Source organism: Podarcis vaucheri (assembly GCF_965113315.1).
Source record: "Podarcis vaucheri genome assembly, chromosome: 15".
Taxonomy (NCBI): Eukaryota; Metazoa; Chordata; class Lepidosauria; order Squamata; family Lacertidae; genus Podarcis; species Podarcis vaucheri.
Window position 1 is genome coordinate 16,254,568 of NC_138753.1, and position 27,862 is coordinate 16,282,429.

At 48.8% G+C, this 27,862-nt stretch overlaps 2 protein-coding genes across 2 annotated transcripts in view; both read right to left on the reverse strand.

The window, feature by feature from the left end:
- Positions 1 to 5,918: 5,918 nt before the first annotated feature.
- DNAJC30 (DnaJ heat shock protein family (Hsp40) member C30) lies at positions 5,919 to 7,656 on the reverse strand. Its single transcript, XM_082201586.1, has one exon. It carries the CDS (start codon positions 7,548 to 7,550, stop codon positions 6,873 to 6,875), a length of 678 nt encoding a protein of 225 aa, XP_082057712.1. The 5' UTR covers positions 7,551 to 7,656; the 3' UTR covers positions 5,919 to 6,872.
- A 3,616-nt stretch (positions 7,657 to 11,272) lies between these two features.
- The window catches only part of MLXIPL (MLX interacting protein like), a 42,525-nt gene continuing 25,935 nt past the window's right edge, over positions 11,273 to 27,862 (reverse strand). The window contains exons 8-17 of the mRNA XM_082201394.1: positions 23,504 to 23,685; positions 21,819 to 22,383; positions 20,945 to 21,018; positions 20,370 to 20,535; positions 18,374 to 18,480; positions 17,069 to 17,188; positions 15,992 to 16,119; positions 15,303 to 15,426; positions 13,846 to 13,975; positions 11,273 to 13,115 (exon numbers count right to left, since the gene is read on the reverse strand). Coding sequence (XP_082057520.1) covers positions 12,994 to 13,115; positions 13,846 to 13,975; positions 15,303 to 15,426; positions 15,992 to 16,119; positions 17,069 to 17,188; positions 18,374 to 18,480; positions 20,370 to 20,535; positions 20,945 to 21,018; positions 21,819 to 22,383; positions 23,504 to 23,685 — 1,718 coding nt within the window. The 3' untranslated portion in view covers positions 11,273 to 12,993. The remainder of the gene's footprint in view (positions 13,116 to 13,845; positions 13,976 to 15,302; positions 15,427 to 15,991; positions 16,120 to 17,068; positions 17,189 to 18,373; positions 18,481 to 20,369; positions 20,536 to 20,944; positions 21,019 to 21,818; positions 22,384 to 23,503; positions 23,686 to 27,862) is intronic.

The window sequence follows — 27,862 nt, forward strand, 5'->3', positions numbered from 1 at the left end:
TGCCCCATAGATCTGTGAGGAAAACTGGGAGAGCGGACCCTCTGGAAGTTAAGATGCTGATGGACTATGGCAGGGTACGTGTGTCTCACAGACCCTGTGCTTTGCAACACAGCAAGCTTCCCTATAAGCAAAGTTTTAACAATTCAAACAAATGTTTAAAAGGATATTTGTTTTATTTACTTATAAAAATATTTGTATACTGTAAAAATATAGCAAAGCAGTTTACAGCAATAAAAACATAAAAAATAGGAAAAGCATAACAAGTGAAAAACAAAAAAGCTAAAAACAAACATCAGTAAATCATTGTGGAAAGATATATTCTTAATAGCCTGCACTGGCTTGGTGGAATAAAAAAGTTAACAACAGGTGTTTAAAAGTCGGCCTGCTGAGTATGTAGTGGCAGAGAGTTCCACAGGTCTTGGCTTCTCATTGTTGTCATACGAGCCCCACCAACTCTGGAAATGATCAACAGCACTCCTTCAGATGTTCTCACTGATTGAGCTGGGATATCTTAAGGGATTAGGTGATCCCCAAGGTACCCTGGACTTAATTGTCCAGGGATTTGTAAATTAATACAATATTCGAGGCTCAGTATGAAAAACCCAGGGCAGGAGGTGCTTGGGGTGACCCTAACAACACCCCTGTGAGGCAGGAAGCCAATACACACTCCAGAGAGGAGCTGGTTCCCTGCTGTATTAAGTTCCAACGGATTGCGCCCAGGCCTTGACAAATTAGCATGGCTTGGGCCACAGGCCCAGCGCTCTCCAGGGTAGACAGTAACAGAACATTCAATCACAACAGAAATTCGCATCACCAACAGCTCCTGCAAATATAGCAGGAACAGCCGGCTGGCAGGGTGAGCGTTTGCCTCGGCATAGCACAGCCGTGTTTGCTGTTTCGGGGGAAGCACCAGACAAAATATTGGCGAGGCTCTCCCCAGTCAGACAAGCAGTGGCTGCTTCTTGGAAAGACAGAATGTTTTAAAAGATGCCCCCCCCCCAAAAAAAAAAACACACATGAAATGTGTGTTTAATTAACAGCGAAACCTCCAGCAGATATTAAGAGAAGAAACCAGGCATCAATCAAGAAACACAAATAAGGAATTAAAGAGCAAAATAATTCAACACAATAAATACGGCCTAACATTCAGTAATATATTTTTACATCACACGAGGGCAGGGAGAGAAATGTTCAACAAGGGTATGGCCTCTGAAGAATAAAAGGATCTTTGTTGCAGACTCTGTTCAGGTCTACTCTCAAGTGAGGGAGTAACTTCGTTCAGTGAGGAAATGTACAGTACTGCTATATTCTGTCTTGGTCAGATTCCTTTGCTCAGTTCTGGGCACCCCAGTTTAAGGAGGATATTGAGAAGCTAGGAGGTTTGCAGAGAAGGGTGACCAGGGTGATAAAGGGCCTGGAAACCAAGCCTTATGAGGAACGGTTGAGGGAATTGGGCATGTTTCGCTTGCCGTTCATATATGTGTTTATGAGGTGTTAGCAGAAGGGTACACCATGCTCCTTCTAGGGTAGTTGCTCCACCTTTGGTCCCCGCTTTGCACTCAGCTCTCACCTGTGGCTCATATAAGCTGTCAGCATGAAACATACCCCAGAAACAGCGTCAATTGGCCAGCTAAACCAGGTGAGGGTAGCCAATAGGTCTCAAACCCTCAGGGAGGTAGGGACTTCCTTTGCATGCGAAGACATGTTCTGGTGGATTGAACAGACAAAACCAATTGTGGGTCCATACTGTCACAAGGGCAGTTTTGGGACTTGTCAACCTGGGAAGGTAGCCCATCTAGGAGAAGGAAGACTGGTCCTAAACTTCTGCTTCCTTATGGGATATCTGGGAGAAGAAAAGGCTAAGGTGTAAACCCTACACAAATCAGAAGTGAAGTCCCTAAGATGGTTGGATGGTGCCTTGTACTCCTCCTTCCAGCAACTCCTGCAGCCAAGCTGGTGCCAAATGTCTTGTTCTGCTTTCTTTTGGACCATATCAGCGAGGCCAAGAGGGGAGATTCTTGCCATCTGGGCAGCCCAGGATCTCCATATACACTGCCCAGACACGCCCTGGGGAGGTCACTTTGGTGCTGCTAATGCAGCAGTGACTTCACCCCCGGAAGCACACTCCCTTGTCTCTCAAGACAGAAGGATGCTAATGATAGATAGATAGATAGATAGATAGATAGATAGATAGATAGATAGATAGATAGATAGATAGATAGATAGATAAGATAGAAAGAAAGAGGAAGAGTTGTTGGGTAGCTCACTTTCCTTTTCACAAACTTTAAAAAAAAAATCCTTGGAGAAAATGGTAGGGGGAGCTTGAATGTCATCAGTAATAATTACATACTCTGTTTCTATTGAAAATAGTTCTATGTGTGTTTGTGTATGCACACCTTAAGGCTGTGGTTGTGATTTGGAGTAACCCCGAATAATGCTGATTTGGGTGCACAAACTCTGTTCGCCTTCATTCAGGCTAATGCAGCTCTGTGTGGAACCAGGGACAGAGTGGAGTTTCAGCCTTGCCTTGAGCTCCTGGTGGCTTCCCCATCAGAAATCGAGCATTGCTTGCTGGAATCATAGCTGGAGAAATAAGTTGGCTGGATCCTGTCCCGTCCCCCCCACTCCCACCCCCAAGCCTTCAGGGACAGGTTATTATGCTCATGAACTAGCTGCTAAGTAACCGCTGATGGGGAGGAGGGGGTCCTCTTAGCCCCCCCAGTTGCTTAGGTTAATAGGAAATCAAACGCTTTCCCAGAGAGGGGGGGACTGGAAGGTGGGGGGAGAGAGATCTGCTTCCCATTTGCCAGTGGGTAACCCCTGGTTACAGGCAGCAGAGTCGCTGTCTCTAGGATGCCAGCCAGGCCCTGCGATTGGTGGAGAGGACCAGCCAGGCTCTCCTGCTCGCTGATGGGCCGCCCGTTGCCCTGGCAACAGCAGCATCCAGCTCCTCCTGTGTGTGAGAGAGGGATGTCTTGCTGTTCTGCAAACCTCTCCAAAGAGCCCTAGCAACTGCGATGTGCCTTCACCCGACAGTCAGGATCGTGTGGGGTGTGTCTCAGAGGACCCCCCACCCCGGGCTGAAATAAGCAGCACATGCAACAAGGAGTATATACCTACTCCCTTTCTGCAGGCTCTGTGGCATGGCTGGGGGACCTGTGGGGGGCTTTTATTTGGTTATTTACTATATATATATTCTAAGGAGCTACGTACATGGTGCTCCCACACACATGCTGCATTTTATCTTCAGCACAACCCTATGAGGTAGGCCAGGCAGAAGGAGAGGGGGAGAGGGAGAGAGAGGGGGGCTGAAGGTCACCTACTGAACTACATAGCTGAAGGTGGATGGGATTTAAACCTGGGTCTCCCTGGTTCTACATGCTAAGTCAACATCCTTCAACTTGCATGGTCCTCGGGATGTTTTGGACTCCCAGCTCCCTTCACCATCCCATGCTGCCTGGGGCTGATGTGAGTTGTATCCAACAGTCATGAACAGACTGGCAGCCCCATCACATTTTTCTTCTTTAATTTGTGGGCTAGCTTTTGTGAACTTGGGGGACAAGAGGTCCAAAGCACTGAGGAAACCCAGTCCTGGGACTTCAGGCTTCACGCTTGAAAATCAAGCTGAAACCAAAGAATTGTAGGATTAGAAAGGACCCCAATAGTCATCTAGTCCAACCCCCTGCACTGCAGGAACTACAGCGAAAGAATCCCTGAAAGATGCCAATCCAACCTGTTTAAAAACCTCCAGTGAAGGAGATTACACCACCTTCCAAGGGAGTCTGTTCCACTGTCAAACAGCTCTTACCACCAGAGGGTTCTTCCTAAGGTTTCGTCAGAATTTCCTTTCCTGTTATTTGAACCCATTGGTTCGGGTCATCCCCTCTGGATCAGCAGAAAGCAGCTTGCTCCATCTTCCTCAAGCCTTCTCTTCTCCAGGCTAAACATGCCCAACTCCCTCAACTGTTCCTCATAAGGCTGTTTCCAGACCCTTTATTCCTGCATTACAGGGGTTTGGACTAGATTACCCTTTCCAACTCTACAATGATATTATCATCTTGCTCGCCCTCCTCTGCACAGAAAGCATCAGAAGCAGAACAGGAGTTATGTTGACTATTGCTTCATGCTGTTAGGAGAAGGAATTCTGACAGATGCATCTTTTCCTGCAGTGGAACCAGACTATGAGGATATACTCAAGTGTATGAAGATTTAAGTTCAATCCTCAGTAGAAACCCACAGACGATAATTCAATTTGCAGTGGGGGGGGGGGTTGCAATTCGGAGGCAGGATTGGGCACAAAGGCCAGGTAGGGATTAGAGGCCAGATGCAAGGACCTGCACTTTGCAAGACCAGGATGAGGGTAGCTAATGCTCGCCCAGTGGCTAACCAGCCAAGTTCATCAGGGATAGCATTCAGCAAAGAGCTTCACTTATTTTCTGCCCAAGCCAGTCAGAATTGCATTCTTGTCTGTATGCCGCCGCCCCCCCCCTCTCCCTAATGCTAGCTCAAGCATCTCATAGGTGTCTGAGGAAAGACCTTTGTCCAAGGAAGTGGTCCAACAATTGTAGCAGGAGTTGAAACTCCACAGCTGAAAAGGGAGATGGAGGGGGGCTATTCTGAATGGCCAAGGGATACCTGGGCTCGGAGGACAGCAGCAACAGCAGCACCCTGAATCAGATGCAAATACTCAAATGGAATGGATGGGCTGGTTGCCTGGTGAGGTTTTCACTTAGGGAGAAATCAATATAATCATCTATATTTCTATTGGATACCTTTCATAGTTTTGTGATCCAGTTATCCTACTACCTCCCCAGCTAGTTTCAGGCTTCTTCATCAGCCACCCCCCAAAAAAACTTCTTCCTTGCCATCAACCTAACAGTGAGAAGAGCTCCCTCACCAAGCCTGGCTGAGCAAGCCACTCCCTCCTTATTTAGCTGTGGGATGACGATATCCTTTCCAAATGAAAAATCAGTTTCCTTTCACTGTCAGCTGAACAATGGTGCAAGGACCCCCTCTGCTGTACCACTCGGGAACAGCAACCCAGCGCTTGGAAAAACACGATTTCAACACAAGGGGAGTTGCTGAGCTGGACCAACCACAGCTCAGGGTGGTTGCCCTCCTCTCCTAACTTGCTTCAAAGGGAATTGCAAGAAGGAATGGTGAATGGAAAGAATATGGGGAGAAGAAGGGGGCGGGCTTCTCCCCTTCCCACAGCCTACTAAAAACTCACCTTTTACTAGAAGTCTTTGCCTGACCCACAACCTTCAACCCACCTGCAATTTCAGTGAAACCTACCCATATGTATTCAAAGAATAACATGTTAGAGTTTGAAGGGAGTCAAAGGGTCATCTATCCCAAACTCCTGCAATGCAGGAATAACATTCACCAAATGCTACTCTCTCCTCTCTTGGCCTTCTAAATAACCCTACACAATGTTTGGTTACTTTTACAACTCAACACCAATCAAAGGGTGGCACTGTGGTCTAAACCACAGAGCCTAGGGCTTGCCGATTGGAAGGTCAGCGGTTCAAATCCCCGCGACGGGGAGCCCCAACAGGGTGAGCTCCCGTTTTTCGGTCCCAGCTCCTGCCCACCTAGCAGTTCGAAAGCACCTCAAAATGCAAGTAGATAAATAGGTACCGCTCCGGTGGGAAGGTAAACAGCGTTTCCGTGCACTGCTCTGGTTCGCCAGAAGTGGCTTAGTCATGCTGGCCACATGACCCAGAAGCTGTACGCTGGCTCTCTTGGCCAGTAAAGCGAGATTAGCGCTGCAACCCCAGAATCGTCCACGACTGGACCTAATGGTCAGGGGGCCCTTTACCTTTACCTTACCAATCAAAGAGGGGACCAGGCAGCTGTGTTTCCAAAAGCATCTAAGTGCTTCACTTTAAGACTTGGAAGGACAAGGAGACAGTTCCTAAATGTTTCTTTGTGTCTTTATACAGCATATTAAAATAAATATCATTCACATGATTGGTTTGAATCCTTTGGATATACAGATCAAAACACAGTGGCCACGTCATTACATTCCAAACTGCAAGAGTGAATCCTACAGCAGTTTACCCCATAAAAGCGTATGCATTTCCCCGAACACTATTAGAAGCCACCACAAAGTCTCCAAATGAGAATTTTCTTCTCTTCAGATGCATCCTGTATCAAAACAAAGAGGTTTGTTAAGTGCCCAAGTTGTGGAGCAGCGTTTTTGGGCCCAAGTGCAGGGGACACTCCAATGAAAGAGTCAGCAGAATCTTTATGAAATAAAGGTAAGGTAGACCTGAAATCCCTCCCTCCCCCACCCACCCAGAGGAAGGGCGAATTTCAAGCTACAGAGATGACACCTGCTAACTGAAGCACCATGCTCAATACACTGACACTCATAAATATCATCCACTTCTCACAGTACAATTAGGTGTGGGAAATTAAACCCACTTGCACTTTGATCCAAATAAAACAGCTGAGGCAACCAATTCCATGCCAACAGTAGTTGGATGATAGGGGTATGATTTCTAAGGCAAAGTAAAGGTTTTAAAGGTTTTATTATTATTGGAACTGGCATCTGGAGTCTTGCTCCCCAGCACTGTGTAGGGGGTTGGTTGGTTGGTTGGCAACACTCCAAATCCTTCTCAAATTGTTTGTTATGTTCTCTGGGTGATTACAGTGAGGCATGTAGGGAAGCAGAGATCTCTCCAAGCTTGGCCCTGGTGGGAACCCGTATCAGCCTTCATGAGGGATGCTTTTTGTACCTCTTGAAGCCAGAGCCTTTGGGGAGGACACGCTTCTCCTAGCCGGTTCTGCCTGCTCCAGGAGAAAGTCCCCCAGGAGTGGCAAGCCCAAAGTGACACCTGGCCATGCCAGCTTCTCCTCCTCCTTGCTCACTTGAAGCTGACCAGGAGGATCAGAGCTGACAAGAAAGTGATGGCGGCCAGCAACTCCTGCAGGTGCTCCCGACGCCACATATTTTCCATCTCGGCCTTGCGCTTCTGCATCTCCCGTCGTTTCTCGCGGATGAAGCGCTCACGCTCCAGCTGCTCCCCATAGTGGGCCTGGTAGAACTTGTCAAAGTCGAATATGGGCTTGTTGTGGGGCCACGTGGAGGCAAAGGGCTGCGTCCTGGTGGCTGAAGAGGTGGTGGTGGTGGAGGAGGAGGAGGACCCTGATGTCTTGCCCGAGGGCTTCCCGGCGGTGCGCAGGTCCTCCCTGCTGAGGAGGCCGCGGTCGTACTTCCTTCGGAGGGCGACGCTGCCCAGCACCAGGTAGGCCTCGTTGACGAGGGTGAAGCGCCGCGCCGCCTCCTCGCTGCCGGCGTTGCGGTCCGGGTGGTACAGAAAAGACTGCTTGTAGTATGCCGTCTTGATCTGCGCCTGCGTGGCCCCCGAGGGGACCCCCAGCAGGTCGTACAAGTCCTGTGGACCGGAGCCTGGCCGGCCTGTTCCGCCCCCGGATTCGGTCCCCGAAAGGCCCGCCGTCTGGGGCGGGCGGGAGAGCACCGCCCGGGGCGCCCACAGCAGTGGGGCCGCCGTCCCCTTGTTCAGGCCCCTTAACAAGGCCATGGGATGCCGCCGGCTTCAGCGGCCCAACCAGGCCGCCCTTCCGCGACTGACCTCCGCCATCTTGGCTCGCTTCCGAGGTAAGGAGCCGGCCGGCTAGTGACGCCACAGGGCCAGGACCCAATTGGGAGGCAGTTCCTTGCTGAGAAACGGGTAGCGCCGTGGTTGCTGTTGGGCGGGATGCAGACGGACGCGTTCCTCTGCCAATAGCAGGAAAGAACGCATCACGGGCGAGGGCGGGCAAATGGCGTCATAAGGCGACGCATTTGCCCGCACAGCTGGTCGATGGAAGAGGAGGAGCGCGCAGAGTGATGGCGTTCTGGCACTCGATTGGAGGGATGCGTGGCTCGGCTATTCGCCAATGGGAAGTGGTGCGGGGGAAGGCCAGTGAGTGTTATTGGAGGGCTGTGGCGGAGGGAGGGGACGCTGGGCTACACTGCAGGGCTGTTGTAAGTTCCTCTCAGCCCACACCATAGTGGGAAACGAACTGGACTACACTGCGGGGCTGTTAGAAACCATCTTCTTTCCAAGCATCAGCCCTCATATGTTCCTGAGAATATCGTAGCTGCACTGGACTGCTCTGCAGGGCTGTTGTAAATTCAGGTCAGAAGTGATCTGGTTATAGATAAATTCTCTCACAAACTCGAAGTTTCAAACAAAACATTTTCAAAGTTATGGTTCTCCCTCTTCTCTCTCAATCCTGAAGCCATTTTGACTCTCCCAATAACCTCAAATATTCCTCTGCAGTAAGGGAGGTAAATGGGGAAAGCTTTCCCATTGTCTTTTTACTTACAGATGCTTCAAATCCTGTCAAGGGTGTACTTGTGTATGAATAGGGTGAGCCTGTGACCTGGATTCAGGAACTAAAGTATTTACTGTAGCAGGGAGTTCTGTGGGCTCAAGTTGGATCATCAAACAAAAAGTTCCGGCCAAGATAATGACGCAAAATAGCAGCCAGGAGGCCTGATCTTTATTGTTTCAACAAGACTTCAAACTACAACATAAAGGAAGCAGAGAGAAGCCCTGAACAAAGATGCTTCTCATTTTAAAAGTTCCTCATAGTTACTCACAACACCCTTGGAAAAAGATCATGCACTTGTCATAAATCAGGTGTAGCATCTGAACTGAAACTTGAGTGTCAGACCTGCCCTGTCAGTCAAATTTACATTCCTGTTTCCAGGTACAAAAAAAAAAAGTATTTACATCTTCCTGTTTTCCCCCAGTTGTCAAGTACACCTCTTTGTCTTTACTTAGACCCCCAATCCACTGAAGCAGGACGGTCATTGTCTTTGCAATGACTACCAGTCTGGTGCTCTGGAGCAGGATGCCAGGGTTTATCACCCAGGTAGTATTGTCATTGGGTACATGGTCCTATTCTTATGGCTGACCTTACCCATAGATCAAGCCCCTCCTCTGGTAGGCCTCCCTTCTCTGAGCAAGACAATGTTGAAATTGTAAGAATCCGCCACAGGATTGATTTTATATGAATTTCTAAACGTACATGCTTAGAAAAAGTCTAAAAGCTAAACTAGACACACTAATAACCAGCGGGGGTTCTCTGCAACCCCAGCTGAGCCCTTGTTAGGGGGTGCTATTGTATAAGCATATCAAAGTTGCTGTCAAAATGGACTCTTCTGATTGGTTGCCGATTTGACAGCTATTTGAATGATCGTTCTTGATTGGCTAGGCATCTTGTGGGTAGTTCTTGATTGGCTAGGCATCTTGCGGATTATTCCCCAATGAATGAGTATGGCAAATGGTCTAGCCTTATGTATGAACACACCCTGGATGTGAAGGGGAAGGAAATGAAGGGAGCAGACCAGTCAAAGTCTGGTGACCCCTGCCATGGGAACAGGTCTGTGCCTCCCCCATTCTGATTCCGGTAACATTACCATCACAAAAAAATGGCCAAGCTACCCAGGTAATGGAATCAGTGACCACCATCAGGTATCCTGGCAGACAGGATTTCTGCTGTAGACTGCCTCCTATGATGTATGTGTGATGCTTTTAGGGTGGTCTTTGGCTAAGGGGTTGGGCAATGTCAAAAGTCTTTAAAGGTTCCTGCACACTTTGTTCTGGGTCTCTCCCTCCTTGCATGGAGGGAAGAGAACTCTGTTGCAACAGAAAATAAAGATATGCCTTGATTTCCACTGGGTCCTGCCTCCATCCATTCTTCTCTGACCAATCATGGACTTAGGGGACTCAGAGTCCCATGGGAGTTGGTCAGCAAAAGCCAAACCCCAATGTTTACATCAACGTATACTGCATGGCTGTCGCAAGCTACTCTCCCTCTACCTCAGTCTCACCTGCCACCCTGCACCATTAACCACAGACTGGGGGTGCTTCCAGACACCAGCTTGACACTGCAACCAAGTCATTGGAAACAACTATTTTAAGTTTACTTGCTGGATTTCCCCTGGAAAGGATAAATCCAGATTAAATGGAGATGCATGTGATCTATCCAGGCTGACATTTTGATGCCGATAATCTTGTGTCTGTGAGGAGCACCAATACCACTGTAAAGCCCCACCTGGAAGCACCCTACTTTGCAGGGCTGTTGTCAGTCGCCATGCACTGCCACAAAATGGCATAATAACAGCAGTCTGCACTGCAGGGATGTAAATGGGTCCCTGCCAGAACACCCTGCGATATCCATATAATATAGAGCACCGGTACCAAAAGTGGACAGTACTGCCCCCCCGGGGGGGAGGGAACATAATTACCTGAGAGGGGCGCCAAGAGGAAAGAGGGAAGCTAGAAATGAAAATTACTTTGAAAAGTTGGTATCACTGGATCCAGTTCATCAATTTTGTTGAATTAATTAAACTAAATGCTTTTAATTTGATGTGCAATTAATTGTTACTCATTTGAATTTTACTGTGTTATTACCTTCCTTAGTAGGCCATGCAAACTGCTATTCTGAATAATGTTTTTTATAGGGTAGGGGGCCCTGGGAATGAGTTTTTGGAACAATGGGGGCGGTAACCCCCCAAAAAAGTTTGGGAACCACTGATATAGAGAGTGGATTAAACTGCAGGATTGATGCAGGTTACTCTCCCCCTTTAGCCTTACCTACAGAACTATCCATGGGCCACAGTACAGTGTTGTCATAGCTTGACTCTCTCACTCATGAAAAATGTGGGGACAAACCACTGACTATATTATAGGGCCATCGTAAGCCACTCCCAGAAATACACACATTCTTGCAATGCCAGGCACACAGAAGCAAAGGCTTCTTTCACTCTAAGAGGTTATCCCCATAACTCTACAGGAGATGCAAGGCAGGGAGAGAACAAATTAGCCAGGAGTTTGGGAATGCAGCCTGCTGAAATAAAAACCTTTTAGACGTGAAGCCTAAAATTTGGGGGTTTGCTTAAATGAACGTGTTGTGAGATTGTTAGTTACACTAGCCTGCAGAAGGAGTCGTCAGGGAACTGCCTTGATATATCAAGTCAGACTATTAGGCCCATCTAACTCAGTACTGCCTACACTGATTGGCAGCAGCTCCCCAGGGTTTCAGGAAGGAGTTTCTCTCAACCCTGCCTGGAGATGCTCTTGCGGATTGAAGTTGGGACCTTCTGGTTCTAACGCAGACACTCTACCACTGAGCTATGGCTCTTTCCCTAAAGACTGCGGGAGTTCAAAGAAGCTCTTTTCAATCCCAATTGTAAAGGGGGGGCAATTACAGAAAATATAAGCAAATAGATCACATTACAGAATAAACGTAAGCTTTTGCAGAAGTTTTATTGCTGCACTGGGAGGCAGTGTTTCCGCTACGCAGGTGCAAACATGTCCTTGTTACAATTGTGGCTGCTTGTTTCGGATTTGGCACAGCCTGGCACAAGATGGTTCTGATGGTTTCACTTTGAAAGAAGCAGGAGCAGCTGGGATTTATTCCCCTTGGGTGGAGGGTGGAGGAAATTTTTCGCAGTTTAAACATGGGCTGGAAAAGAGACGCAGGCATGAGCTTAAGAAAAGGTCACCAGGGGAGTTTGCTGGCTAGCGGAAGGCAGTTGCTGCACTGTTTAGCAGGTGGGTTGATGCTGGGGCAACTAAATGTGACAGCTAAGTGAGACCTCCACGTTCAGGGGCAGTCTACATTAGAGTTCCAGATTCTGGAGATAAAACACTGTGAGAGGGTTTGTGCCTAGTGTGCAGGTTTCTGAGAGGCATCTGAGAAAAGAGGGCCCTGAAAATACCTTTCACTCAGAAATTAGTGAATGCAAAAATGTAACAACAGCGGTTTGACAAAGTTTCCCCACAAATGAAGAACGAGACCATGTACCCTGTCTGAAAATGTAGGTTTTTCTTCATTCGGGAAAAGCGACCGTGTGTGTTCTACCAATATAAGTGGGGTGCCATTGGGATTCTCTTTGGAAAAAAGTCTCCTAAAATGATTGAAATGTGGGCTAAGGCACAAGCAGGGGGTTGTCCAGTTGCAACATGGGCGCATCTCAGAGGCCTGGGTGGCACTGATGGAGACAGGCAAGATTTGACAGAGGAAAAAGGGCATCTTCCAGAACCCACAGTGACTGGGAAAGTGGCACAGTGCCACTGCAGAAGCTGAAGAGTGTCCATTATGTGTGCAGAGAGAAAGCAGGCATCAGAAGATCAGAATAGTCCCGCTATATCAAGCCAAAGGGCCCATCTAGTCCAGCATCCTGTTCTCACAGTGGCCACCCAGATGCCTCTCCTGGGAAACCCACAAGCAGGAGCAGGAGCCCTCTCCTCTCTTGCCATTTCCAGCAAGTGGTATTCAGAGCATAGCCATCATGGCTAGTAGCCATCAATAGCCCTCCCCTCCCGAATCAGATAAATAGATACCGCTCTGGCGAGAAGGTAAACGGCTTTTCCGTGCGCTGCTCTGGTTCGCCGGAAGCGGCTTAGTCATGCTGGCCACATGACCCGGAAGCTGTACGCCGGCTCCCTCGGCCAATAAAGCGAGATGAGCGCCGCAACCCCAGAGTCGGCCACGAATGGACCTAATGGTCAGGGGTCCCTTTACCTTTACTTTTACCCGAATTAGTCTAATCCTCTTTAGAGCCATCTAGGTTGGTGGCCATCATTGCTACCTGCAGGAGCGAGTTCCAGAGTTGAACTATGCGCTGTGTGAAGAAGTACACAGCCTACTTGAGGTCTGGTGGCAAGTCCACTTCCTACATAGGCCAGGATGTGGAGAGTGCTGCGGTTGTGGCTTGCGCCGGGTGGTTTTTGAGCTGTGGTCGCTAGTAAATTCAGGAGGAAATGGGCACAGAATAGTCTGCCAGGGTGAAGGAGGCTTCCCTTCCAGGAAAGGGGGCTGGTCAGCCTGGGGTGTGGGCAATTTCTTCCAGGCTGCTTCTCTCCTCCAAGCCGCTCTGGACAAGCAGTTCCTCAGCTGGGATGAGAGATCTTGCTGGTGCTGCTCTAGCCAATGGCCATGCTGGAGTCTCATCATCCTCTGGGGCTACGAAGAACCATTGCTGGCTCCTGCCCTTGTCACTGCCTGGGTGGCCTGCTCAGGGATGGCTGCCGGGTTGGTCAGGATCGAGGTGGAAACGCTCAGCTGACGGAGGGAGCTCAGGACGGCTGAAGGAAGAAAAGCAAGCATTAGACCATCAGCAAAGTCATGTAGCTGGATCAAGCCATGTGAGGGTTCACCCAGTTCCTCACAGTGGCCAACCAGATGCCTCTTCTGGGAAGAGACAGTGCTTCAGAAGGCAATTAATAAATCAAGTGTAGTAGTAATAATAATAATAATAATAATAATAATAATAATAAGTGCAATGACAACAAAAACTTTGCCTCGTCCTCTTTTAAAAACATCAGTGAGCACTTATGAAGAATGCTGTAGCTGGATCAGGTCTAGCCCAGTATCCTGTTCTCAGAGCTGCCCACCTGATGCCCAATAGGAAACCCACAAGCACAACAGAACTCTCACCTCCTGCGGTTTCCTGGGATTTCGGGAGCATCACTGGCTCCACTTGAGAAAGAGTCACTTCCCGACAGAAGCCATTCACACTTTGGGCCTCGTGAGGCAGCACGGAGATAGCTTTCAGAATGTACACACCATTTCCTAGTTTGCTCAACTGCTCTTTCCTGTGCTGCTATTATTATTATTATTATTATTATTATTATTATTATTATTATTATTATCATCTTTGTGTATATTTTCTACATGGTGCCTCCCTTTGTCCAAGAAGCCTTCTTATCCAGGACCCCTTTGCTGTACTAGGAAGAAGATGGCGACAGTGTTGAAAGACTCAACTGCCATCACCCTCCTGGAGGGAAGGAAGTGGGGGTCACAGAAACTACTCACTGGGCCGCAGCGCTGGGAGAGAGCAGTACTGATCCAGCCAGGCCAGGGACGTCTGGCCGAGGGTCTCCATGCTGCTTGTGGAGACCATCCCGTTGAAGGACTCAAAGAGTGGCCTCATGATGATGCTGAACTGAGAGAGGGGGTGCTGTTAAGGACCAGAAGGGAGTGTGATGAGCTGCCCCGCCATCGCCACCTTCTCTTATTTGCACTGTCTCAAAATCCAACCGGTCCACTGTCTGTTCCTGAATTTGGGGGCTCTGAGCCACATGACATTTCTACTGCCTAGGTAGCATTTTCCCTGGAGCTAAAACCCACTTTCACCTAACCAACAGCAGAACGGAATTCTAAAATGATTACATTTTACTGTCGCCTGCAACATGCATTTGACATACCATGTTTATGGGGTTATAGCAGCTCCTTGCTTTCACACCCCACCTCCTGGGTGGTGTCCACAACCATGTAAGGATATAAGAATATAGTTATACTCTGCTGGATCCGGCCAATGCCCATCTAGTCCAGCATCCTCTTTTCACAGTGGCCCAAAGGGAAATCCGCAAGCAGGACACAACCACAAGGGCACTCTCCTCCCCTGCAGTTTCCAGGAATTAGTATTCAGAAGCATTGCTGCCTCTGAATGTGGAGGCAGAGCAGAGCCACCATGGCTAGTAGCCATCGACAGCCCTCTCCGCCTCCGTGAATTTGTCCAATCCTCTTTTATAGCCATCCAAGTTGTTGGCCATCACTGCCTCCGGTGGGAGGGAGTTCCACAGTTTAACGATGCATTATGTGAGGACGTACTTTCTTTTATCTGACCTGAACCTTCCAACATGCAGCTTCGTTGAAAGTCCACCAGTTCTGGTGTTTTGAGAGAGGGAGAAGAACTTTTCTCTATCCACTTTCTCCATGGATAAGAAGAGACTGGGAGAAGGTATGATAGTCAACTTCAAATATCTAACAAGCTGTCACATGGAAGATGGAAAAAGCTTCCCCCTCCCCCCCTCCCCGCTCTGGAGCATTGGACCCAAGCCAATGAATTCAAGTTGCAAGAAAGAAGATTCAGACTAAATCTTAGGAAGAACTTTCTGATGGTAGGAGCTGTTCAACAGTGGAGCAGACTTCCTTGGAGGTTTTTAAGCAGAGATTGAATGACCATCTGCCATGCACGCTTTTGTTGAAATTGCTGCATTGCAGGGGGTTGGACTGGATGACCCTCAGGTGCCTTCCAACTCCACAATCCCATGATTCTATGCCAGGCATCATTTTATAAACTTCTATCATGTTGCCTGCTACTCGACTTTTATCTCAATTATTGCTTGCCTCTCCACTGCTGCCTATTTCCAATTAATCCTTACCAAGTACTGTGAAGAGTAGTTGTGATCACAGACACACACACACACACACACACACACACACACACACACACACGACAACAACAACTCCCCTCCCAAAAAGGATACAACCCAGAACTTCCAGTTCTGCAAGGTGCAAGAACGGACGTAGTCATCAAACATGTCCCGCATCTGGTCGAAGCGCTGGCGGGTGATGGGCACCCCCGTGGCAGGGAGCTGCTGCTGGCACAAGCTGCAAAAGGAACCACAAGGAGACAGGTTTCCTTTCAGGGGAAACAATCTCTGATATCATCTGCAGGGGCGTCGCTAGTCTTTCCTAAATTGGCAAGGCTTGAGCCTTTATTGTCGTCAGCCCAGTCCTGTGGGACTCTCTGCCACTAGATTCAGCAGGCACCTTCTGTGCTAACTCTTGAAATGCCTGCTGTAAACTTTTCTAAGTCTGCCTGGCCTACGCAGGCAATTAAGAACACATCTTTTCACAATGGTTAACTGATGTCTGTTTTTAACTTTTCAGTGGTTTCCTTGTATGGCTTTATGCCTTTATTGCTGTAAAGGGCTTGGTTATATGTTTTTACGGCAAGCAGTATACAAGTATATAAACAAACAAATAAATCGCCAGTGCTCACAAAGCGCTGTGGCTTTGCCCGCATGGTTCAATGTGAACCAGCAAACGGGGCAAAACGGGGCTCACATGAAACAGGGAAGGTCAGGAACTGGCCTGTTGGCCAGATTGAGATCCCCACCCCTGAGATGTGCCTCCCGATGTGCCTCCCCCAAAAAACCACATAGAGTCCTACTTGATGGCAGCGTTCAGCTCATCGATCTGATCCCGCAGGTGCTGTGCCTCGTCCTGCAGGGCAGCTCGCTCTTGCTGCAGCTTGCCAATGTACTCAGCCGTCTTCTGCAAGGTGGTGGCTTTGCTGACCTGCACAGCATCGTCAGGTGTGGGGAGGCAGGAGGGAGAAAGCGGGGTAGGCTTAGAGATGCCGGGTTCATCAAGAGGCCAGAGAGAGCTTCAAGAGCCCCAGCCATTCAATGTCACATCTGCTGCTCCATTACAGGTGTCACATGACACCAGTTCCGCATTTGTAAGAAATCGATCTTGTAGTGCGGCTGCACTTACACTTTGGAACTCCCTGCCTCTTGACGGCAGGCAGGCACCTTCGCTGTATTCCTTTTGGTGCCCGCTAAAGACATTTTTGTTTAAGCAAGAATGTGGCTTAATCTGTTTTGAGTTTGCTGTTGGTTTTATCTGTTGAAAGTTGTCTTCCTTGATAATTTCATTGTTTTATCTGTAAACTGCTTTGGGATGGTTTCTCTTGCAACCAAGTGGTGTAAAAATCTCATGAAATACAGTGGTACCTCGGGTTAAGAACTTAATTCATTCCGGAGGTCCGTTCTTAACCTGAAACTGTTCTTAACCTGAAGCACCACTTTAGCTAATGGAGCCTCCTGCTGCTGCCGCTGCGCCGCCAGAGCACGATTTCTGTTCTCATCCTGAAGCAAAGTTCTTAACCCGAGGTACTATTTCTGGGTTAGCGGATTCTGTAACCTGAAGCGTATGTAACCTGAAGCATCTGTAACCCGAGGTACCACTGTAAGTAAGTAAGTAAGTAAAATACAGAGAATGACTCCATTCCAATGCTGGGCATCTGATTGGCTTGCAGAAATTCTCTGGTTCAATGCCCGGCACTTCGAGGATAGATTCCCTGCCTGAAACCTCAGAGAGCAGCAGCCAGTCAGTGTCGACAATACAGAGCCAGATGAGCCAATGGCCTGACTCTGTATAAGGCAGCTTCCTGTGGTCTTGCAAGCCTCAGGGTGCCCCTCCCTGTCCTGTTTGTCTGTTCCCACCCCAACCCCTTGCCGCTCACCTTGAGGCTCGGCTGGGAGCTCAGGGTGCTGACCAAACTGTGAAGGGTGTCGAAGCCCAGCTTGATGTTGAAACGGCGCTTCTGCTCAGCCGAGATGTGGGTGATCCGGCGGCTCTCGGTCTGTGGAAGAAGGAAGGTCAGTTGCTAGACGGGGGTGGGGTGCAGAAAGCCACTCCTGTTGGACGGTCTTGGAAGGTGGTGGACTGTCCCTCCTCAGATGTTTTTAATGGCCACCTGCCAGGGATGCTTTTGCTGCGATTCCTGCATTGCAGGAGCTTGTAGTAGATGGCCCATTGGGTCCCTTCCAACTCTATGGTTCAGATTTTGGTATGCCACGTAAATATCTAAGAGGAGCATTGGACAGAATGCACACCTGCATTGCCAATGTGCATTGGCAAAGGCCCCAGGTTCAATCCGTGATGGTATCTCCAGGGAGGGCTGGGAAATATTATTATTATTATTATTATTTATTATTATTATTATTATTATTATTATTATTATTATTATTATTATTATTATTATTATTTTCCCTTTATGTACCACCCTTGATCCCAGGATCCCAGGGCGGTGTACAACATTAGGAACAGAGCATGAAAATTAAAAGATAATAAAAAGCAGAATAATGGGCAGAATAATAACAATAACAACTCCATTTCTTTCTCCCTGTTTTTCTTGGAGTAACTTCTGCTAAGGTTTTCAGGATCACAATGCAATATGAAAAAGGAAACGGATACAAAAGAAGACCCAAAAAAACAACAAGCAAAGGACGGCCAGAGGATTAAGTGCATATACCGAAGGCAATTGACCCACCTGGAAAATATATATATCATTGAATGAAAGGATTGGGAATGTGAATGAGGGAGCCAGGAAGTATTTCTTATAGCTCCCATACTTCCCACGAGGCTGGTGAGAGGAATTAATTCAGGTGACCAATGTTGGAACACGAAACAGAGTCCAGACTCCCACCAAAGAGTACATTTGTATTATTGTTGTTTATTTTTTGGACTTATGTCCCACCTATTTCTCTAAGAAGCTCAAGCTCTCCTCTTCCTCATTTAATCCCCACAACAACCTTGTGAGGTAGGTTAGGCTGAGAGGCAGTGGCTGGCCCCCAAAGTCACCCAGTGAATTTCACAGCCGAGTGGGGATTTGAACCCAGACCCTAGTCCAACATTGCACCACAATGACTCTCTTTTCATTGGGAGGTGACTAGTCACGTTTTCTGCTTTGATCACTACCTGTCCAACGGGATGCAAGCGCTCTTCATCAACTGCATGCATAGACCCCTCTGTTTCGCCTCCTTACCTTGCTTGGCTCCGTCTTGTTCCGACTGCATGAGTAGGGGCTGGGTGAAATCATCCCCTCCACCAGCAGCACTGGGGATCCCTGCCCCGACATCCTCCGGTTACTGCCTGAGGAGGGAGGAGAAAGAGACTCTGCTGTTCTTAATCACATCTGAGCATGCACAGAGTGCTTCTCCTTCACCACTGACCCACAGCATAATGGAGGAGGGCAGCGTAGCTCCGGGATATGGGGCTTGTGTTTCATTTTGTTGAGAGCAGGAAGGATGGCATTGTCCCCTGAGCATCAGAGGAACTGATTAATGAAGAAGCAAGATGTGTTGGTGCATAAGTGCTGCCAAGCCTTCCATCCCATGCTCAGGTCATATATACATGGTCAATAAAACCCTATGTATTGGTCATTCCTCAAGGGAGCAGTGAGATTACCTGTGGGGAGGGCGCTGGATCTGGGCCCCTCTGAGCCCACTGACCGCTTCTTTACAACTGACCAGGCTAGAGCCTCGAGCGAAACACCTTCCTCGCTTCCTATTTAATGTTTTCCTGCTCTTCCAAAGCTATTTCCTTTGATCGTGTTTGTTTCTATTTATGAGTTGTCACAAGCCAAGTTCCACACGACACTGGGAGGGGGTGGAGCTCATCACGTGCGCATGAAATAACACATGCGACACACACCTGTGACATCACACCTGTCGGGAAGTGGCCGCGAGGCCTGCCAACACCATGGATAGGCCCAATAGGGCCCCCTACTACCACAGGGAGGTCTGGTGGGACCCAGGCCCCAGTGGCGTAGCGTGGGTTGTCAGCACCCGGGGCAAGGCAAGTAATTTGCGCCCCCTAACCCGTGGATTTGCGCCCCCTAACCCGTGGATTTGCGCCCCCTAACCCGTGGATTTGCCCTAACCCCAGATGTTGCGCCCGGTGCGGCCAGCCCCCCCTGCACCCCCCACGCTACGCCACTGCCAGGCCCTCAAGATTGGGGGGGGGCTCAGCCCCGTCCCCGCATACGGGGGGGGGGGGAGACAGGGACTGAGCTGTCCTCAGTCCCACAGAGTTGGCATCTATGATCACAAGATTACTGGTAATAGCCAGGCTTTTATTCAGCTGGAACTCAGTTCCGGCAGTTCCCGGGTGGGTGCCAATGCCATTCTAAGAGAACAAGGCATTCATGGTGAGTTTGGGCACCAGTTTTTCTAGAAAAACAGCACTGGTAATAGCTATTGATTTCCTTATAAATCAGTCACTGTACATCTGCGGTAGGGAAAAGTTTGTGCATGTCTGGTAAGAGGGTTAAGGCGGATGTTTCATGCTATAAATTTCCTTCACCCTGACACATTTGTTCAGTGCTTTTTTTCCTTAAAAATGTTTAGGGGTACTCTCATTTTGACTCAAGAAAACCACCATTTTATAGTTCAAACCGGGGGAAATAAATACAGTAAATGGACAAAAGTACACAGATTCAAAAGCACTGCAAGAAGGCGCAGCAATATTTCTCCTGCAATATTCTTGGCTGAATGTGATTGTGTTACTAACTTCCTCAGGGGTCGTGCAAACTGCTATTCTGCATAAAGCTGTTTATAGGGTAGGGGCCCCTGGGGGTGAGTTTATGGAACCAAGGGGGGGGTGGCTCCAGAAAGTTTGGGAACCACTTCTGTATCCTAAAGACATCACAGTCTCCAGTGACTTTCATTCCAGGGAAACTGAACCCAAGGAAAACACAGGAACCACCTGGAGGGTCTATGAGGTTGTAGGGGGGCAGGCACCAATATATGCAGGTCAACACAACTGCCTGCATTTTGGGATCCTTCTTTGGGGGCATGGCTAGGGACTCTCCACAGGCCACAGCGAGGACCATGAGGAGTTCCCCACACACTTCAAAATTGGCCCCTTTTGCTGACTTGCTACAGAATAGCCCCTTTACACACACAGACAGACGTATAATCAGAAGTCAATAGAGCTGGAGGGCTGTGCTGGGGGATGACTGCCAACTCTGCGCCACTCACCACAGACAGGGGTGGGGGAGAGCCGTTCCGTCTTGGGGACGAGCAGGGGTCCCGATGGCAGCGAGGCTGGGACGGACTGCGAGGGGCTGGAGGCGGGGGACAGCCGAGGGCTGAGCTGGGTCATTCTGGGCAGGAAGTTGGCCGGCTCCTCGCCAAAGGCATTTTGCTACAAAGGAGGACAGAAAGAAACGGTTAGAAGCCACTGGCTCGGTGGCAAGGGTGCCTGCGGAACTCACCACCACAGGATGTTGTGGTGGCCAGCGGCATAAACGACAGGAGCCTGTAGAGGGTGGCTCTGTCAGTTCATAGCCCTCCTGGCAGCAAGGAATGGAGCTTCCAGGTTCAGGGAGAGTATACCTCTGAATACCAAATTCCAGGATCAGTCAACGGGATGGCTATCTCCATTCCGCTTTGCATATGAGCTTCCCAGCCCCGACTGTTGGAGGCAGCAGGCAGAATTAGATGCACCCTTGGCCTGATCCAGTGGGGTCACAGACCCATCCCTTCCCACCCCAAAGCCAGTTTGGAACCCAGAAAGGAAATGCGGACCCCTGCTATCAACAGTTGACTCCTACCTGAGGTTCAGGCACTGGAGGAGCAATGGTGTGGCTAGGACCAGGCAAAGCCTCTTGAGTTGGCTCTGGTTTAGCTGCAAGAAGGAAGGAAAAATGTGTTGAAGCCAACTAGTTGGGGGACTGCAGCCATTCCTCGCCAACCTTCACCCCCTGAGACTTCTGCCTCCCTGTGCCTTAAGATATGCAGAAAGGTATGTGTGGGGGGGAGGGGCTTGTACAGCCTCTTCTAGCTGTCCCTCTGCAGCTCATGCCTAGACCACCACCCACTGTTTCTCATTGTGCTGTAGTTTGCAGCGCCACCTGTCTTTGGCCAAGAAAACTGCAGCATGATGACACATTTACCTTTTTATTATATCTGTGGGTGTATCCTTGATTAACTGGAGTACCTTTTTTTGGTCAATCAGAATTTAGCCTAGTGGTTCCCATGGTGGGTGGTACTGCCTCCTGGGGAGCAGCAGGAGCTAAGGCGGTGGGAGCTAAGAGCTAGGTCGGTGCTAAGAGGCAGGTGGGCAGCCAGGGGCTGGAGGTATAAATGACTTTCAGGTCTTGAAAAGCAGGTATCACTGGATCAAGTTCATCCACTAAACAGTTTGAGCTGGATTTTGAGTAGATGTGCAATTAATTGGTGACTGTGTTGAATTTGATTGTGTCATTCTCTTCCTAAGTGATTTGGGCAACCCGCTATTCTGAGTAAGACTTTTTATAGGGTAGGGGGTACTGGGAAGGAGTTTACAGAATCAAGGGGGCAGTGACCCAAAAACGTGAGATAGCTGCTGCTTTAACCAACCAGTCAGTCAAACATCGCAGCCCTGAGCTCAGTGCACGTTAAAGAGCAGAAGGGACCCCTGGAAAAGAAATCCTGCCTTCCCCCTACCTGAGATCAGCAGCTGTGTCAGACACGGATTGGGCATTGCCACAAGTGGAGGTGCTGGGATTCTCGAGGGCCTCTTGGTCTTGGCGTTGGCCCCCTTCACCCTGGGCCGGTCACTCCCCGACTGTGGCTGCCCCCTACCAGCAGCAAATATGGGGGGACTTTGCACACCAGTGTGTAGTTGTGGGGTGCTGAGAGGAGAGTGGTACCCTGAGGACAGGTCCATGCTGTACCCCGGGACATTTTGGGAAAAGCAGGGAGTGGAGAGCGATGGGGATGGGGGTCCAGAGTAGAGCGGGGAGGGCGGGTAGTGGAACTTGGGGTTGGGGGCAGGAGGGCGCCCTGGCTCCGGGCTCAGCAGAGGGGCGCTGGGCATTGGGGTGGGGCAGTAGGGCCCGTAGGGGTCTAGGCTGAGCCATTTGCCAGGATACGTATATGGGAACATGGACTTCTGCTTGAGGTCGGGGCCGAGGCTGCTGGGGGGCGTCGAGGAGGGCGGAGCCGGCAGGAGGTCATGGTTGAGGAAGGCGCCAGGCGAACCGAGGTGAGCAGGGCACCCGCTGGCTGGCTGTGGGGAGACAGAAAAGGGAGGGAACAGAAAGAGGTGGGTGCAATTTGCTCACTCCCAAAAGAAACGGCAGGAGAGTCATTCAGCAGCTCTTGTCAAGCTTCTTTTTGCAATGCTGAGGACTAGAAGCTTGCAAACTGGGGAAAAACACAGCAAATTAGGGGGGCCCTGGGATATTAAGGTGCCTCAGGGAGAAAACTCAAACCATTGAAAACATCAGGAAATTAATGTTATGAGTTTGAGGTGGGGGTCAGTCTGGATGATGCCCTGACTTCCTTCCTATTCTTGGGGTCCTGTATCTCTGGGGGACAAGGTGTGAGAGCAAGCTTGCCACACCAATATTTTTGTTTGGTCAGTAGTTGTGGTTGACTAGTTAAGCACAATGAACAGCACAACCAGAGATGTTGATGTGTGATGTGGACCAAAGTGGTGGGACTCCCCACCCCCACCCCACCTGCTAGGTAGGAGAGCAAGAACAACAGGAGTCCGTTTGAGCTGAGCTGGAAGCTGGCTGGAAGCCAGAGACACAGAGACCAGCTTGCTCTGTGCTGGATCCAAAGCGCCAATTATTGGAAAAGCAAGATCTGTTGTGGGGTCAATGCTGTGAGCCCCTGCATCCTAGGCATCCTATATGTGTAAATAAAACTTCAATCTCTGCTGACCGTCATTCAAAGGAAACTGAACTCTGGACGAGTGCCTGGAACCCTTGAAGTCTCTCACTGCTCAGAGATTTGGGTGGCATGTAACAATATAAATAAAGACCAAATCTTGCTGTTTCGCCATGAGGTGGGACAACTCCATCCGCCTGTTTATAGCAGGGCCAAAACTGGTTGGGTGGGACTCAGCACCATCTGACTGGACAGCAAATAGCTCGGCCTCCTGAAGGAAGCCAGACCACCTGTCCATCCCAGGAGTCCACACACACAACAACCCATGCAAATTACCAAAGTCACTCTGCACATGCACAGATAACCCATACCAGCGAGAGGCCTTCATCACCCAGGAACGTCTGCTCAAGCTACGCCTCTGACCAGGGCAGGAATTGTAGGACAAGAGAGCAAAATGAGCCTAGGGCAGAGCCATCAGCTGGTAAGACTGAGGGCAAGCAGAGCTTTCGCACCTGGTTCCGAGGACTGGGCAGGACGGGAGAAGCAGCAGGGCCTGGGGAAAGTAAGGTGTCTGCAGCGCTAGAGAGGAGGGTGGTGCCGGTGGTCCCGAAGAGGGTCTCTGATGCAAAACAGGGCTGGTCCTGATAGTTCAGGGACGTCTGAGCTGGCAGCGGCCGAGGGCTGGAAAAGAAATCTGGGCAGGGGATGAGAAAGAAAGGTCAGAGCAGGCCAGGCAAATGGCTGCACCAAACATGCCATATTTTGCAATGTGATGAAACCGTGCCAATTCCAACAAATGACATTTGTATGTATTTGCATGGAGAGGACCAATTCATGGAGACAAATTCATGGAGGAGAGGGCTATCAAGGGCTATTAGCCACAAGGTCTATGCATTGCCTCCACAGCTGGAGTCAGGAAATGCTTCTGAACACCAGTTGCTGGAAACCATAGGAGGGGGAACTGATTGTTGTTAGCCGCCCTGAGCCCGGCTTCGGCTGGGGAGGGCGGGATATAAATAAAATTTATTATTATTATTATTATTATTATTATTATTATTATTTGCTCAGATCTTGCTTATGGGTTTCCCAAAGGCATCTATGCCATCTCCATGTCCCCTGGAAACCTTTCAGGCAGGAGGGGGACAAATATCAAGGAAGGCCATGATGTTTATTCTTAAGCCGTGATGATGATCAATTTTCTTTTCTTTTTAAAAAATTGTTAACAAAAAAAAGTGCAAACATAATGAAAAGAAAGAAAACACCGAGCATCAGAAGACTAAACCATAAAGTGTCACAGCCTGGACGGACAGAAATACAAGGATTCAGCACAGCACCAAAGGGATACTAAAGGATTAACTCATACAAAGAGTCCCCCTGCAATTAATACATATTTATAAAAATAAAAGGATTATCCACCTGTGAGTTTCACCGTTACTGAGAATAAAGATTCTATATAGTTTTAAATGAGCCAGATATTTGCATATACAAATAGTGCTGAACAATCATGTACCTCAAAATTTGTATAATAAATAAAATCATGCCATATTATTTTTAAAATGTCATTTGAGCTCTTTCTTTTAGATACTTTTTATGAGATGCACAATTTTCTCTCTCTTAACTAAATGAATGGGGCGGGGGGGGTGCTTCCAAAGAAAGAAAACCAAAGACTTAATTCACCCCCTCCAACCTGCCAGACTCCTAGGCTGCATGTAAAGGTACAGGTGAATTTTGTGTAAATTAAGGACAACCAGGAAGTTTCCTTAGGGTACCCCAGTGTTATCCCAAAGTTTTGGGTGAGGAAACTGTGTTCCTGCTTATGCCAGTCCTGTGGGGGGGGGGCCTCCTCCTGCTGCTGCCACCCATGCTGCCTTCATCCTCTCACCTGGCCAACTACCAGTTTGGAGCGGCTGTCGTTTCAAGCAGCAGAAGAAGCAATAGTGTCTGCAGTTGTGAAACACGAGCATTTTTGCTGCATGAGCAGGCAAGCCCGTGTCAGGGCCGCCCACGGGTCACTCAAGCCGCACCCGACACCTTCCGGGGCCCTGACCGCAGCAGGGCGGGGGGCACGGCGTTGCCACATTTGCAAGTCGAACCACCCCAAACATGCAATGCAATCGCCCTCTGCCTTGCACGAGAGCCTGAGGCTGCAGAGGTCGGGGGTCAGCTCCAGCAAGATTCAGTGTTGGTGGATGATGGGAGTTGGAGTCCAGCTGCCTCTTTAGAGGGCCACAGGTTCATCATCCCTGATCTAGCCCAATCTCACAGCATCACTCTGGGGTGTCGGGGAGAGAAAGAACTTTCTCGTCACTTGCAGGGGACTGGACTGCATGATCCTTTGTGCCCTTTCCAACTCTACAATTCGATCTGCTATTATGCTAGCAATGTCAGACAATTCTCCTGGAAACACAAAGAAGAGCGGAAATTGCTGCAATCTGAAAATTTGCCTGAGGTCAAGAAAAGAAACCATGCAATATTGTAAAAGCGGTATTCACTATTGATGATTCCCCCCCCCCCAGTGCACAAATGTTAAGTAAATCAGTAATGTCGTTTTCTGCATTGTTATGACAACTCCGTTCCATGGAAATTAATCACGCTGATTTTAACCCCTGCAGATAGGGAAACGAATTAATGTAGGTGTTAGCAAAAGCTGAATTGCAGTGGAATGCAAACAGTGCTGGTTGTGATTAATGTGGTATGGGACAGAAATCACTGCCTCCGGACAGCTAGACGTGCTACTTGATCTTTGAAGGAGAGTTGCAGGGGATTGACATAAGAATGTATGAATATCCCTGCTGATTCAGGCCAATGGACCACCTAGTCTAGCCTCCTGTTCACACAGTGGTCCCCCAGATGCCCGAATGGGAAACCCACAAGCAGAACCGGAGCAAAAGAGCCCTCTCTCTCCCCTCCTTTGGGTTCTAGCAACCGGTACTCAGAAGCATTGATGCCTCAAACTGGGCAGGCAGAGCATAGCCATCCAGGCCAGTAACCATCAATAGCCCTCACCTCCATGACTTTATCTAATCCCCTTTCAAAGCCATCTAGCTTGGGGGCTAACATCGCCTCCTGTGGCAGGGAGTTCCACAGTTTAACTCTGCTCTGCACGGAAAAGTATTTTCTTCTATCCGTCCTGATTCTTCCAGCGTTCAGCTTCATCGCTTGTCCTTAAGATCTAGAGAGAAAAACTTCTCTCTCTCTGCTTTCTCCCTGCCGTGAATAATTTTGTAAACTGCTATTGTGTTGTCTCTTACAGTGGTACCTTGGGTTGAGAACTTAATTTGCTCTGGAGGTCTGTTCTTAACCTGAAACTGTTCTTAACCTGAGTTACCACTTTAGCTAACGGGTCCTCCCGCTGCTGCCGCACGATTTCTGTTCTCATCCTGAAGCAAAGTTCTTAACCCGAAGTAATATTTCTGGGTTAGCGGAGTCTGTAACCTGAAGCGTCTGTAACCAGAAGTACCACTGTACTCACCTTTTCTCTAAGCTAAAACGTCCCAAACGCGGCAACCTTTCCTCATGATCATTCTGGAAGCCCTTTTATCAACATTTTCCAACTCTGCAGTGTGCTTTTTGAGGTGAGGCAACCAGAACTGCAGACACTATTCCAGATGTGGTCACAGGGGTCTTTTTCTGTGTGCGAAGCAGGTGCTCTGTGCCACTGAGTGATGCCTCTTCCCCATGAATTCAGGCAGGCAGCTTGGCTTCGTTGGGGCGGGGGTATGAATTGAGCTATATCCTTCCCCAGCTAGTGATGAGGAGGCCATGAGTTCAGGTCACATCCTAGCACCAAGTTACCTAATTTGTACTTTCTGAACCAGCCACCTTTTGAAATATGCAGACCTTTGAATTCCACGATGCAGTTCTCCAACCAACATTTTTTTGGGGGGAAATGCTTCAAAAGTGTAAATTAAGGGAAAGCATGCTCAAAAGTGCTTACATTCATTGAAGTAATGCATGCAAAATGCATTAGGGAAAGTTGTTTGCAAGAATGTACCTATCTTGGAGAAATAAGAATATAATTGAAACTGCCAATATAGCGCAACTGCATTTGAAATACTGCGGATGATTCTGCTCCCCTCAATATATATATATATATATATATATATATATATATATATATATATATATATGCTTTCGTAGATTTTCACGGGTACAGGAATGCAGGTTTTGGTGTCTTCGGGTGTCTTCCCGTGTAAGAGTCGGGGTGTCTGTGCGACGTTTCGACGAGGTCTCACTCGTCATCTTCAGGCTGGTGCTTTCGGCTTCTTGTCCTTATATCTAGGGCACTTAGGAAGCGGCGGCTCCAAAGCACTCAGGGTGAAATGAGGGGAGGGCTCCAAAGCCGGGGAAAGAGACTTGCCCTCTGCTGCAAGTCTCTTTCCCCGGCTTTGGAGCCCTCCCCTCATTTCACCCTGAGTGCTTTGGAGCCGCCGCTTCCTAAGTGCCCTAGATATAAGGACAAGAAGCCGAAAGCACCAGCCTGAAGATGACGAGTGAGACCTCGTCGAAACGTCGCACAGACACCCCGACTCTTACACGGGAAGACACCCGAAGACACCAAAACCTACATATATATATATATATATATATTGTAGAGCTGGCAAAAACCTCAGGAAAGAGCCCCTAAAATAGTCAAGGGGCTGGAGCAGCCCCCTTGCAATATTCGAGACTTTTCAATTTAGAGAAATGGAAAGTGAGAGGTGACATGGTGGAAGTTTATAAAATTATTCCTGGCATAGAGAAAGTGGATACAGGAGAGTTTTTCTCCCCCTCTCAAACATAAAATAATAAAAATAGAATCTTTTTAAATATTTTTTTTTTAAGATAGGTGTGCAAGAGCCCTGAGTCAGCTTTGAAATGTTTGAGCCCCT

Excerpts from the sequence above, each read along its gene's own strand:
- DNAJC30 (XM_082201586.1), bottom strand. The coding sequence starts at position 7,550 with ATGGCCTTGTTAAGGGGCCTGAACAAGGGGACGGCGGCCCCACTGCTG.